We start from the raw sequence: 16,013 nt of genomic DNA, 5'->3' as shown, positions 1-16,013 counted from the left end.
AGTAGTTATGAGGAGTAGTCCGGACAAGCTTTTGTGTATCTGGCAACACACAGAAAAAAACACCTTTTATCAAAGGGCCATAACTGGGCCAAAAATCATTCAACCGGAAAACCCATGCAATATGCGTAAGGACTTGAGCTACAGATCAATCCTGTAAATCTTCATTGAAATTGCATTAGTGGTATAAGAGAAGTAGTCCAAACAAACTTTAAAAATAAAAATTATTAAAGGGCCATAACTCTGACAAAAATCATTGAACCAGAAAATGCTGACAATATGCACAACTAGACTTGGTACTGATCATTCCTGAAAAGTTTGGATGAAATAGCACCAGTAGTTTATGAGGAGTAGTCCGGACAAGCTTTTGTGTATCTGGCAACACACAGAAAAAAACACCTTTTTATTAAAGGGCCATAACTCGGCAAAAAATCATTCAACCGGAAAACCTGTGCAATATGCGCAAGGACTTGAGCTACAGATCAATCCTGTAAATCTTCATTGAAATTGCATTAGTGGTATAAGAGAAGTAGTCCGGACAAACTTTAAAAATAACAAGAGGGCCATGGTGGCCCTGAGGTCGCTCACCTGTATACAGGCCTCCGGAGCAGGGCCAGTTTAAACCCCAGGGCTTTTATTTGAACAAACTTGGAAGACACCCATTAGAAGATGTTTCATGATGTTAAGTTTTTACTACACACATGAAAAACAATGAACTCTGCCCCCCCACCCCCCTTTGGCAGGGCCAATTTTAACCCAAGGGCTTTTATTTAAACAAACTTGGTAGACACCAACAAAAGATGTTTCCTGCTTAAAATCTAACCTCTAGCTCATTGGGTTTTTTAAAAGAAGATTTTTTAAGTTTTTACTATGCCAGTGATTTTTCTCACTTAATTGGGAAGAGGCCTTAGCCTCTTGATTTTGGGAAAAATTATCTCTAAAATTGCTGATTTGGGAAGTAAAAAAGCTGGTTTAAGTTCATATTTTTGGGAAAACTGCATGATTTTAAAGAAAATTTCAATTGGGAAGAGGCCTTTTTTCGGAGTCTGTTATATAAGTAGAAAAATCACTGTATGCATATATAGTTAAAAACAATGACACCTCTGGGGCATAGCCAGTTTTAACCCCAGGGCTTTTATTTGAACAAACTTTGTTGACACTTACTAGAAGATGTTTCATGCTTAATATCTAAACTCTAGCTATTTGAGTTTTTTCAGAGAAGATTTTTAAGTTTTTGTCATACATATATAAGGAAAATCAACGGCCAATTTTGACCCCAGGGCTTTTATTTGAACAAACATTGTACACACTCACTCGAAGATGTTTCATGCTTAATATCTAAACTCTAGCTATTGGTTTTTTTCAAAGAAGATTTTTTAAGTTTTTACTATATGCATATAGGGAAAATCAATGACCCCCTGGGGAGGGGCCATTTTTTACCCAAGGGCTTTTATTTGAACAAACTTGGTAGACATCCATTAGAAGATGTTTCATGCTAAATATCTTAGCTCTAGCTTTGTGGGTTCTTTAAAAGAAGATTTTTTAAGTTTTTACTATATGCATATAGGGAAATCAATGACCCACTGGGGCGGGGCCAATTTTGACCCCAGGGCTTTTATTTGAACAAACTTGGAAGACACTCACTAGAAGATGTTTCATGCTAAATATCTAAGCTCTAGCTCTTAGGGTTTTTTAAAAGAAGATATTTAAAAGTTTTTCTTTCGGTTGCCATGGCATCAGAGTTCTGCATGGAATTAAATTCTTTGAACAATTTCCAAAGGTGACCACCAAAGGAACATTCCTGTGAAGTTTGGATGAAATTGGCTTAGTGGTTTATGAGGAGATGTCATTTAAAGTAAAAGTTTACGGACGCCGGACGGACGGGGGACGGACAGACGCCGGACGGACGGGGGACGGACGGACCCGGACGAAAAGTGATCACAAAAGCTCACCCTGTCACTTTGTGACAGGTGAGCTAAAAATTATCAAAGAGCCATAACTCTGACAAAAATCATTGAACCGGAAAATGCTGACAATATGCGCAACTAAACCTGGTACTGATCATTCCTGTAAAGTTTGGATGAAATTGCACCAGTAGTTTATGAGGAGTAGTCTGGACAAGTTTTGTGACAGACGGACTGACGGACAGAGGACGGGGAAGTGATTCCTTTATTTGCCATTATAAAACATGTTTATTCAAAGCAATATACTTATGTAAGAGTAGAATATTCATATTTTTCACAAAAAGCATCTTTCCAAAAGCTTTACCTACTCATACCGCAGAACTGCCATCAGTTGGGTTAGCACAAACAAGAATTTTTTAAGATGGTAGCCTTAGAGTGAATTTATTGCAAGATAGCATAAGGGCGACCACACCACCCCACTTTTTGGCCCTAACCCTCTGCTGCCCTCCATAGCACAATTATAATTGTCGTATGGCCTTGTTACATATACTGATACCAACTTATTTCAATGTTATCACAAGTTTTGGCTATAATTTTACAAGGTCTGTATCCATAAAAAACACAATTTTCATCAAGGGTTGGGGGGAACAAAATGGTTTGCATAATCTACATACTGTCGCATTAAAAATATAGAATACTTTGACAGTTGTTGCAGAAATTGATTCAGTGTCCTATTTTAACTATTCCTTCTTATTATGCCAGGTAACTACAATTTTAATTACAGAGACTAAACAAACTGATGCACAAAATATACACATTGTAACCTATTCACAAGTTTAATCAAGCTAGCTTAAATAGTTCTCATACCAGTTTTGAGCAGACAGATAGGCAGACCGAATGAAAGAGTTCAAACCTACAGTTACCGAAGGTTTATACACTAACAAGCATCGGTTTAGCATTTTCAGTTTGTTTTGTCTGCAATATCAAACTGTCAAAAGGTATATATTGCAGGTATTTAAAATGCTACAAGTTTATATAACCAGCTACTTTGCAGCCTTCTACAAGAAGGCTAGTTTTGAAATAATTCACTGTCCAATAATAGAAGAATTCACAGAAAAAAAGGTCAGCCTCCAGTTAACCGTTATGAATTTATGTTGAAATAAATAAAAGCTTAAAAAAATTGAAAGGGCATATATACCTATGTAATATTATAGCAACTATTAGGATTTATAGCTTGACTGGAGACTTCGTCGAAAGCAAGTGTCAGATTATTAACAGCATAAATCAAAATTTAATACCTTTTGGTGGTATATGTTCAATCACAAAATCTTTGAGATCCTCTCCTGCTTCAATGCACTCTGCTGCCACATCCTCAGGTTTCTTTCTTCCAGGCCTCATTTTCTTTATACATAAAAGATTCTGGCTGTCTTTCTAAAATTTAGAGAATTAAGGTTGTTACATACAGGAAGTGTACATCCAAAACAGAAAATAGCTTTGATTGAACAAATTTGGGCAGTGTGACCTAGTTTTTGACCCCATATGACCCATATTCGAACTTGAATTGAAAATCAATTGAATAAACTTTCTGATCAATTTTCCGGACATTTGGAGTCTAACTATAGTCTCTAGAATGTTTACCAGATTTGTCTATTTTTAACTCCTGTGACCTAGTTTTCATTGGCGGTCACCTATAATCGAACTCATTCAAGACATTAACAAGACAGATAATCTGACACTATCTCATCCCTAACTAGTTAATGTCCAGAAACCATTTTTCTATTTTTAGTAACAGTGACCTTGACCTTACCCTAAAGGGGTCCAAATGCAATACCAACCCAAGTCTTCATATAAGGTTGCTTTATACCAAGTTTGATTACAATACCTCATTCCAAACTCTAGTTATGGTCCGGAAACCATGATGTAAACCAACCAACCAACTAACCAACCAACAAGCTGACTCCTATATACCCCCTAAACTTTGTTTGTGGGGGTACAAAATGCCGAAGTCTGAGTTTAACAGGGAAAATTATTCCCATGAAAATCAAACTTGACCTGTATCTTATGAAATACAATACACAGAAAGGCAAACATGAACAGACAGGGGTAACATTTAAAACTTATTGATGGGTACAGATTGGCAAACATTCAAACTTACATCTAAAAAACTTGATGGAAAATCTTTTTATCCTCTAAAAGCAACAAACAAATTATCATATCAGAATTATCTTCAAAAACAATAAGGTATTTTTGTATTTATAAGAAAAAGAAGCACTCCTTACATTTAGAGAGATATATCTAACATGTGCATATCTAAGGACAAATATGCTTGAATATTTACTAAGCATATCAACAATTTAAAAATGGCCAAACTGCCTGTTAAGAGAAAAGCCCCATAATTATAGATTTATACATATAATATATATATATATATATGCAGTCACATTCCTCCATTTACGGGGCATCGGTCTATTTCAGACCATACTTGTGGGGTTTATATTTAATGTGGGGCATACATAAGGCCTCGCAACTCTGGCATGTTTAAAACGATGTATGGGGGCGTAGGCTACTAGAGGTGTAATGATTCATCGATGCATGGCGATCTGCCTTGTCCTCGATGTATGCATCGTAATGAAATTACAAATTCCAATATATTGCGATGCAATACATATTTCACCTCCCGATGTATCGATACAGCGGGAAGTATCGCAATACACTAATAATATCTTCCAGGAATATAAGGACAAACGTATTTTTTGAAAGACTGAAGAAAGAAAAAATTAATAGCTCGGATGAAAACAATGAACAAGCGCGACTATTATCATATCATCGTTTTCATCTCGTTTCCCCATGTCCGCAATCATTTAACGGTAACTAACCAAGTTTTATCAATTCTATATAAATGGGCTGGTGTTGTTTGAACTTGTTTATAATAAAAAAAAAATAATAAGAGATCAATGCGTTTTCAACAAACACGAATTTGTAATTTTATTTAGTCGCACTTGATGTCCGATTAAAATAGTGATGATGACAACATTCCCATGTGATATTTGTCATGTATTTATACTTTCATTTCCGTTGACGTCATTTTCCCGTAAAAAAACAAAACAAAAAAACAGAAAACATGACTGTAGACTGCAAAATATTTAGGAGAAACTATAGTTAATCCTCCCTGGTCATACAATTCAGAATTTTGGGAACATTGTAGTTTTTGGGGAACCAACAGACAGTGTTGTATAATGTTGAAGACCGGACGTCGAGTGTTTGCAAAATTTGCAAACTCAAAATAAAATACTCTGGGGTTGAGCACAAATCTTTCGAGAAAAATGAGAGAGTAACTGATTAACTGTTATTTTCACAGTTGTTGACCTAACTGTAAAACACTTGTTACTATTTTTTCACAAGAAAATTTTTTAGTGGTGTATTGTAAGACTGAAATTTTTAAACTGTCATATTTACAGTAGAGGTCTTTAGTGTTAGACTAGTGGATATCAATTTGCTGTTATGGTATAATTAACAATACCTTTATTCCTTAAGTAATCAGAAAAGTAAATTGTTGAAAGATCAAAATCAGAAACCAAGTTAAAGAGTTTTATTTTTGTTATTGTAATAATTCTATATTATATTCGTAATTATGCTGTAAACAAATGGCCAAATTTTATGTACTAAGTCTGAAAGTCAGTATTGTGATACGTATCGCATCGCAACATAAGAATCGCAATATGCATCGCATTTTTTCAAAGTATGCAATACATATCGTGAATCGCATCGTTTAGAAAAACAAGTATCGTGATATGTATCGTTACAGAAAAAAAATGGCAATGCACAGCCCTATAGGCTACCCTTCTAAAATAGTGCCCGTAGACCAGTTTTAGTAGTTAATGGTATATGTCCCACAAATGTATATATTTTTAATGGGGTTTTATGTTATTGGTCAATATGTTTTCACCTATGGTAAAATCAAATATATAGTTGATATATATAACTTAGTACCCCTTAGTTCTGTTGTATGGAAATGTTCATTTTATGCCTACATAGTGGCATATATAAAAACTGACTGCATGAAATAATGCCACTCAACTCGGTCTTATATATAGGCCCCGTAAGTGAAGGTATGTGTGAATATATATATATATATTCACACATACCATCATTTACGGGGCCCATATATAAAACCGTCTTGAGTGGCATTATTTCATACAGTCAGTTTTAATATATGCCACTATAATGTAGGCATATAATGAACATTTCAAAACAACAGAACTAAGGGGTACTAAATTATATAATATCAACTATATATTTAATTTTACCATAGTGAAAACATTTTGACAAGAAACATAAAACCCCATTAAAAATATATACATTTGTGGTGCATATAGCATTAACTATTAAAACCGGCTTACGGGCATTATTTTAGAAGGGTAGCCTACACCCCTCTACATAATTTTAAACATGCTAGAATTGCGAGGTCTTATTATGCCCCACACTAAATATAAACCCCACAAGTATGGTTTTGAATAGGCCAATGCCCCGTTAATGGAGGAATGTAACTATATATATATATATATATATATATACTGCCAATATGCTGCTTTTAAACAGTTATAAATATGTAAGGATATGAAAATATGAAAATACAGATAGTATTTTATATACCCCAAAAAAATTTATATACATCTGTTTGAATTCAATCACTTGATGCCCACAGATAAAGGATAATTTTGTCGCCATTATAAGCAATCAGAATATCTTTATTAAAATGTTTGCACACCTCCAACCTAGCAAATAACTGCACCTCTAAAAACATATTCCTTTTCACATGTACATGTACACTAAAGAAACTTTACCTTTTACTGAAGATCATTATTCCATCTCAAAAATAAAGCATTCCATTTTATGTATACACGTAATACCAATAAACCAATAGCAACAAGAGTCAACAATATAAAACTTAAGATTGTAAGATGCACATTCTCAATTATTACTCCATATGACTCCATGTTGAATTTGAAATGGAGGTAAAACTACTTTCTGTTTGCTAACAAAGACCCAACAAATCATCATTGCACATATATATATATATATATATATATATATATATATATTTTTTTTTTTTTTTTTTCTTCTCATATTTCACCAGTAATGGGGCCCCTATATAAGACCACATTCTGGGAGCCTAAGTTTAAAGGTACTAATCTCCTAACTCTCTATTTTCAATAGAATTATTAATGTTGAATAACAAAGACAACCCCAGTATAAATCAAAAAATTATTATTGTAAACATGTTTCGACAATCAAGTCTTCGTCAGATATAAGCAATAAGAATATCTCTATTGAAATTTTTGTGCACGAACAACCTAGCAAATAACTGCACCTCTAAAAATTGAATTATTAAAATTAGGGATGGCAACGAATACCAAAACTAATACTCGAGTACTCGGTCATTTTTCCGATCGAGTACTCGGTTACTCGGATGATTTCCAGTGATCTTCAAAGTTGTATTACACAATATCAAATGTGCTAGTGGCATTGATTTGACCTAATAAGTGTTAAACCTTGTTATTCATGCAATAAAATGTACATATATTAACAAAATCAAAAAGAAAAAAATATATTATATTGTTATGGCATACCCATAACTTTCCTACTCGGATGTTGCATACCTTGTCTATAACAATATAACATATTTTTTTCTTTTTGATTTTTTTTAATATATATATATATTATTTCATATTCATAAATAACATGGTTAAACACATTTTAGGTCAAATCAATGCCATTAGTACCTTTACACAATATCAACATCGTCTGCATGCTACTTTCGTTTTCTATTTAAATTCATAGCAATTCAATTCGTAACTACAAATAGGACGACAAGGGAGTTAATTTATAATAGCTAATAAACAAATTAATTAAATTAAATCAACAACATTGCATTTTAGGTAATTAAGACGAAACAAGCGTCTAGTAATTTCTGTAAGCATTCAAAATGTCTCGTAACAGTAAGTACTAACTAGTCTACATTAAAAAAGCTATATGTATATCTTCTTACTGCTTAATAAGATATTCACAATCTTAAGTAAAAAAGTTCACAATTAGTTAAGAAACGATGCTTTTTTCACAATTCTTACGGTACCGGACCCATTCACAATTCAGGGGAAAAAATCGCTGTAATTTCTCACAAAAGTTGTAACATAGAATGCCCCTGTTATTCAACATAGATAAATATTGTACGTAACTCAGAATTAAAAGTTCCTTAAACAAAATATTCCCCTATTTTAATTGTACACATGCAGTGTCTATTCTAGGAATTCAAAAATAGGGATGATTCCCCCCCCCCTCTATTTCAAAAAAGGGGGCGATTTTCAAAATCAAGGGTTGCAATTATAAACTGCCAATGTTAAATCGTCTGTATTAAGTTTAAACTGAGGTGTTCAACCGATGAAATGATTAAACGAAAATATTTATTTAAGGCAGCAGAAGTTGTCCCCCCTTATTTTTTAAACGAAAACAAATTATTATATAACTGTCGCGATTGATTATAAAAGGATTGACAATACAAACATTGAATCGATCTATCTTTCACATCTAGATCGTAGCCAAGCTAGGAATTGCCTCATTTTTCTTGATTATTTACTATGTCACTAAAATGGCACCCAACTGTCAGACCTAGCACACTAGTTCCGGTTGGTACGGAACATTCCGTTAACTCACGTAACCAGTACCATACAGTACTAAATTATTATAATTAGCTTAGAGTTAACTCCCTTTGGTTTCCGGTGTAAATGTAAACAAAACAACTAAATATAATGCGGGATGGAAGTTTTACGATTTTATTAACTTTTTTATAGATGCGCGATTTCAACACATATGATTTTGAATTGTGCGCAATCTGTGAAATTCAAGCGTGAATCGCGCGTCTTAGAATAGACACTGCACATGTTCCACTTGCTTTCTTTAAAATAGAATACATGGGCAGATTTCTTTTGTTTTAGGTAATTTGTTGCTATTTTAATCATAATATAAACAATGATTTTGAAATTCAAAAATACCAAAGTTATAGCTGTATACACTTTAAAAGAGTAATCATTTTAAGTGACCAACACTACTTCAAATAAACTTCTTCTATAAAATTGTCAATAAGGAACATTGTTCAAAAAAAATCTTAGCAGCCACTGTTCTGGAGCAGCTTAGAATATGTCTTAATATTTAAAGTACAATTGAATTAAATGATCTTGACTGGTTCAGATTTCATATGAAGTAATATCAGCATAAAAGTACTTAAGGACGTTTTCGGGAGTTTTCATAAAGATATATAGGCACAATAGAATTTCTTAAAAATTGGCATGATGTTAGAATATGATAAGCGGAAAAAAATTGGGGTGACACCGTTCTTACTTTCGAGTTATCTGTCCTTGAATTGGACTTTTTCGTTAACTTCAAGGGCAGATAATTTGCAATGAAAAAAAAAAACAATACATTTTTTTTTCTTATTTTCATGAAGCTTACCTTCGTTTTAGTTGATCTGCAAAATTTCGAAAAGGAATTAAGAGTGGATAATTTTTCTTCCACTTCTTTAAACCTGTGCATATTTTTCTTAAAAATGGCCTTTATTAAAGAATTTAAAGCGGGGCCGGCAAAATCTGATTTTGACTAAAAAACTTGTCCGTTTTTACTTGAAGCATTTCTTTACTTGTCCGTATGATACTTACATAGTATTTTATAAAATTTCCACTTGTCTGTACAGGCTGTGGGACAATCTGGACAATACAGACAATTGATTTTGCCGTCCCTGTAAAGTATCTCTATTTTCATTGAAAAAAATTAACAGAAATGATAAAAGGAATTGTATGTTATTATGTATCGTACTCAACAGTAAAAAGAAAAAAATAATTTAGAAGTAAAAACAAGAATTCATTTAAGTATGTAGAAGTTATCTACCCTTGAATTGACCTCAACTAAGTAGAAAATTCTGATTCAGGGGCAGATAACTAAAAAACGAGAATGGTGACCCCACATTTTTGTTCGCTTAAAATGTTTCTGTTATCATATTCTAACAACATGCCAAGTTTAAACAAATTCTATTGAACAGTTTTAATTTTGCCTATAATTTATGTGTATCTGAAAACTCCCAAAAACGTCCTTTAGCTAGACTTTTTTGTAAATAAGCCAGATAGATATGTTTAGCAAAAATAATATGAAATTCTAATGAAATTTGTTAAATAGAGCAACATGCAGCGTGAACAGGTTGTGCAAGGCTAGTTTTAGATTGCCTCTGATTCCTAAAGTTGTCAAATATTTCAACGAAAGACCTTGCGTATATTTTCACATTCACATCTAATAACCAATAAATAAATGATACCTGGTTACTTGTTTTGATTCATTAGTCGCCGGTAGAAACCGGCAACTATATTTGTAAGTTTAATATTATAGCTACAGTACTGGACAAGCGAAACCCGCAAAAGTCGCGTTATGCCGCGAGTGTAGTCTATGTCGCGACGGGACACTACGCGGTAAAACATCGCCGCGTGCAAGTTCGCCGAATTTCATGGCGGTTCACGAAAAATCGCCGCGATGTATCGCCGTAATTTACGGCGAATCTTCAGCAATAATTGTATTAGAAAGTACTACTTGGTCATTCCCGTGGTCTTTAATTTTGAAAACTTTAAAAAAATCTTGTAAATGTCATGTATATCTATAAATATTTAGCATTTGAACATGTACAGCGTATACATTTTGTATACTAAAACAAAGCAATCAGGTGCTAGTGAAAATTAGTTAACAATAAAACGAGATTGAAATTACAAAAGGTAATTGGTACTACATCAAAGAACGCACGATAACAAATTGTCCAATTGTTATTTTGATAATAATACAAATGTAATTAAAATCCATTATTTACTTTCGCACATATTCTATTTTTAGAACAATGCAAAGCGACATTTAGCACCGATTCACAGGTGTAACTAATTATTAACGTCTAATACGCTAATTATGATTGTTGAAAATTGTAAAAGTTTTATCACTTAAATTGAGCTGAGACATTCTTTACCTTCAATTTCACGAGTAAAAAATGCCAGGTGCATGAGTAGGTGATGAGTAGCAAGATGCAAATCAGGTTTTTTTATTTCCGCCAAATTCGACCCAAAAAATTCCCTCGAAAACAAAAATAAAATCGCAGTTAAATCACACATTTAATATGTAAAGTAACGAGGGCATTCTGTGCATAAAATTAGGGTGTTACTATTTAAAGTATTTAATTACATAAATAGCGACCAACCAGGGAAGGATATTTTCCTTACGTCACACAGTACTGCATGGTCACTAGTTTACCATGTGGTAATTTTAATGTGCTTTGGGGTACATGTTCGTTTGTTTATGACTGACGACACAGATTAAATACTAAGCCCATGCACGGATTTATATTACTATAAATCGACACAAGTATTGCACAATATCTTCAAGATCATAAAAATGTAAATAAAATATCACAATCAAAATGCACTTACGATTAATAATATGTCAATAATTGACACAATCAATATCCAACATTTTTTTTTACTTGAGCAATAATTAAACATGTGTAATCATTCCTTGACAAAAAGAAATGACAGTTTTTTTCTGATATATAAAAAAGAGGTGGAAGTCAATCGAGTGTCGGCATTTCTTTGATGATTCGGCAACAACTACAGGTGTGTAAACATCAAAGATTCACAGAATCTTTAGAAGAGCCGACCAGTCATTTGTCAGAGGTCATTTCGTGTGTAAATTTTGTATTTAGTATTTAACAATGGAAACATTAAGTTCCTTTTATTTATGGATGCTTCTTTTTGCGCGAGTGTTTTTGTGTCTTTTAGCGCTATGGAATTTCAACAATCGGCGATAATTTTCGGTAACTAACAATTAAATATTTTAACATTTTTAAAACGGGTGCAAATATCCGCCATTCAGAAATTATAGGAGACAAATCTTGCGTGTGTTATTTTTTACAGACGTGTAATAAATTGAGTAATGATCACCCGAGAGAACGAAATGTCCCGGTGATCCACTATAACTCTTCCAGGTCGTACGGGAATATTTACGCAGGATTAGTTTATCACATCGGTAATTTGACCATGCTTGAATTTATGTCTTATGTTTTCTTGATACAACTTCATGTAGATCTACTAATTAATTTTCGTACTTGTACATGTATATCTGGTTTCAAGTTCACAGAGTACAATTTTATAAATAGATCTACATTTATTATACAAATGAACATGTATTATTCCCCGCGAATCACGGCAAATGTTCACGGCAAAATCGCCGCAAGTTGAATTCGCGGCGATTGTCTCAAGTTGCCGCGAATTCGCTCGCGTTATAAAGCATGAGAGTTCGCCGCGAATACGCGAATTGTGCGGGTTTCGCGTGTCCAGTACTGTATGGTAGGAGAAGGCCTTAAAATCTGTAAATAAAAGCATATTAATTACTAAACATTTAAAGACTACAATGGTTTTTAGTAATCTCAAAAATTCAAACATACAATAACATTGCTCAATGAAATGAAATATTCAAATATTGACAATTACAATTTTTATAAAATGAATTAATGATGTATATTTATGGATAAGTCATTGATTTTAGGGATACTTTTACTTATTTCAAAGTGTCAAGCGTTGCTATTTTATGATAAATAATTTATGCATGATATTTGAAATAAAACTTTAAATTATCTTGTTGTTTATATCTTTTGAGACCTATTCTATTTAATTATTTTATTTAGTTACAAACTATTTCTCCCTGTTTTTTTTTGTAAGAATCACCTGACTACACGTTGTATGTTATTGTTATAAAATCTATTAATAGTAACAGATGGCTGATAAGACAGACATACATGTACAGGTAAGGCACAAGGTGTAGAAGCTGATAAAGTGCCAACAAAGTATTTTTGTATGAATAATGACCCAAAATTGAAAAGCCTTTAAACCCCTTTCACTCAAATCGGACTGAGAATAGCACAAACATATGATTTTCAATGTATTTTTTGTATATTTCTTGGTTATATTTCATTTGTATTTCTGTTTAAGTGCACATGTCTATGTGAAAAAATAAAATTTTATGTTTTTAGGCTTATAAACCTCAGTTAAATGTAAGAGCATTGTAATTGTCTAAAGCCAACAAGGAATTTAATCACGATTTTATAAAGAAATATACCTCATATTTGTAATAGTTGTTAAAAGTATTTGTCATTCATTCTACTTTTCAAAGTCTAATTTCTTGTTTTATTTTTAGTTTATTTTAATTCACTTTACTCAAATTACAAATATGACATAAGTGTATTATTGCTGTGCATATTCAAACAAATTGGGAATCAATGTGTTTTAATATAAATATCTTCTTGTGACTATCTGACTATTCAATATTAAAAATCAAACAAAGAAACTTTACCAGAACAGCGATGCAACCTACTTGAGATGTTAAAATTTGCAAATATATTAAGACACATTTAGGACATATTTCTTATCTATTATTACAGGGAAGTCAAAGGTTTTGGCTTACCCGGCTATAGACTACACGTGTATATTTGAAAGGAAATCAAATAAAAAACAATTAAAAAATATATAGAATTCTATACCTAACAATGACATTTTCAATGCCAGTTTTCTAGCTGGGCGCCGCCATTTTCAATGTAACTCAATGATAAAAGGTGAGGTATTCCAATAACGGACAATCCCAACTTTTCGGATTAATAATAATCATTTAGTGTTCCGAGTGAAAACGGAAGTGGTGCATGAAATACCGAAAGACACTGAGCTTAAAACGGAAAAAATAAATGATTTTTAACTGACTTCCCCGTTCACAGGCTTTGCCTAATTTCATATTAGTTTTTATGTTCATGTATGGATTCCGGGTCAGCTCGGCCCTAAAACGTACTCAGCCCCCGAGTCAGCTCGGCCCTATTCCAACTCGGCCCACTTTTCAATTATTAATATATATATAATACACAAATTGACAGTTTCCGAACTAGCAGCAGACAGGCTTTTCTTATGAGTAGAATTGCAAGTAAAGATCACCGTTTGCGTATCTCACTGTATTTCTGAATCGTGGTAGGTTTAAAATTAAATACTTATTATCAAATTGATAATATCAATCAGGGTGTATGTTGAGGATACTGTTTAATTAGGTGATAATTATGATTGACGCATTTATTCAAATTTGATAAGTGGCCACCTGCAATTAATAAGAAGCTTATAATATTAAGTAAACACGTTTTTGTTTCATATTTTTAATATTAGATCTACTTTACAAAAAAAAAATGCATCTAAGATTACAATGTAGATCTATATTAATTTTATCGAATCTGCGACACAAATAAATAACATTTTTTTCTAAATATACTTTATTTCGGCAGAAGTACAATGTATTTAAATATATAATAATAATAAGATCTTTCTTATTATTTATTTACTTTAACAAAATGCAAAGCAAAGTTAATACGTTATATATATTTTTGTAAAGTGGGCCGAGTTGACCCGTGCCGAGTTGACTCTTTTCCCAACTATGTATGTTCATTATGACTGTCATGTTTCCTTTTTGTAAAAATCAAATACATGTATTTGTATTATCATGGATATAATTTTCATGAGATATTATAATAAAGTTGTTGAAATTATAAACATCCTTTTCATCATTGAGAATATGTAACTTTTTTTCACATCCATTTGTGTAAAATACACCACCAAAAATGGGGTGGGTGTGTGTGAAGTGTCTCAATCAAATTTCAGTGAAAGAGGGGTGAAGTGTCTGTAATGTCCTGAAACAATCATCACTTTCTTGATGCTATTGCTTATACCAAAACATGTTTCTGTGCGAGTAAAGTAAACAACAGCCATGAACTTTAGTATTTTACAACATAAACATAAAATATGAAGATGAAAACACATGTACCGTGGATTAAATGATGACAATTTTGAAACAATATGGCCGACACTGGTTGTTGTATTGACCTTTTTAGATGGAATTTAATAATTCTCATCTGGGGAAGTTGCTGTGATGTTCAAGAAAAATTTATAGAATAAACAGGTGAACAAGTAATAACGTTTGAACAGTTTTCATATTTTTTGTTCTTATATCACTGATAAGGATAGCGATTTAAGAGAAAAGATTACATTTCCACTATACTGTATGCAACATAAAGCCATATTGACAAAATGAGTTCAGTGTGCTTACGAGTCGCAACTACTCCATTAATTGTACATCGCAAGGTTTTAAATAGCACACAAACATTCAACAAATTATAAACATTTTACCTTTGAACTGCAAAAACCTACACGTATTCCTCCACTCTGTTTTACCGGAAGTTTGAGAAAAGATTACATTTCCACTCTATGCAACATAAAGCCATATTGACAAAATGAGTTCAGTGTGCTTATAAGACGCAACTACTCCATTAATTGTACATCGCAAGGTTTTAAATACCACACAAACATTCAACAAATCATAAACTTTCGAAATCCAAAAACCTACCCGCATTCATCCACTCTGTTACCGGAAGTTGAATCTCTTCCCGCGCTAAGTCTGGGTTTGTTCCCCTTAAAGTACGTTATCGGTAGTATAGAAGGCAGGGTACCAGACAATGCAAGCGTGTAGATGATCTAGATTAAGTTGTGACTTAGAGTAAGGGAGACAATGCAATTTTGATTTCGATTTCAGACCGATTTATGCACAATGAAGCTATGACATCTCTGCACATAGTTAACGTATTTACGGGGCATAAATTTTGCGGGTTATTATATAGACCCCGTATTGAATATAGGCCCCACAGAAAAGGTCTAGAATAGACGGGTACCCCGCACATCCCAATATGTATTTGTATATATATATATATATATATATATATATATATATATATATATATATATATATTCAATACTGCAAATAAATTTCACGAAATTTCATTGGTCAAGAGCTAGGATATATGGTGCCATATACACCGTGTGCAGACGGTATATATGAAAGCTGGACGATTTTGATTGGATGGGTAACCGCTTCAGCGGGAAAAACAAAATGGCGGACGCTTCTCGATTCGCAAATTAAATCAACGGATTGTTCTAATTTGAACAAATATTGTTATTA

At 32.8% G+C, this 16,013-nt stretch overlaps 1 protein-coding gene across 4 annotated transcripts in view; it reads right to left on the bottom strand.

The window, feature by feature from the left end:
• Positions 1-15,704, bottom strand: part of LOC132752133 (uncharacterized) — a 64,598-nt gene extending 48,894 nt beyond the window's left edge. For 2 of the 4 annotated variants that reach the window (XM_060742419.1, XM_060742417.1), the window contains exons 1-2: positions 15,405-15,704; positions 3,200-3,332 (exon numbers count right to left, since the gene is read on the bottom strand). In XM_060742419.1, the coding sequence (XP_060598402.1) occupies positions 3,200-3,332; positions 15,405-15,410 (139 nt within the window). In that variant the 5' untranslated portion in view covers positions 15,411-15,704. The other 2 variants (XM_060742416.1, XM_060742418.1) reach the window with 2 other exon arrangements.
• Between the last annotated feature and the right edge of the window lie 309 nt (positions 15,705-16,013).

Source organism: Ruditapes philippinarum, unplaced genomic scaffold (assembly GCF_026571515.1).
Source record: "Ruditapes philippinarum isolate M1 unplaced genomic scaffold, ASM2657151v2 ctg5075_1_1_1_1, whole genome shotgun sequence".
Lineage (NCBI taxonomy): Eukaryota > Metazoa > Mollusca > Bivalvia > Venerida > Veneridae > Ruditapes > Ruditapes philippinarum.
Note: the sequence above shows the minus strand (reverse complement) of the source record. Positions and strands in the feature narration are given on the sequence as shown.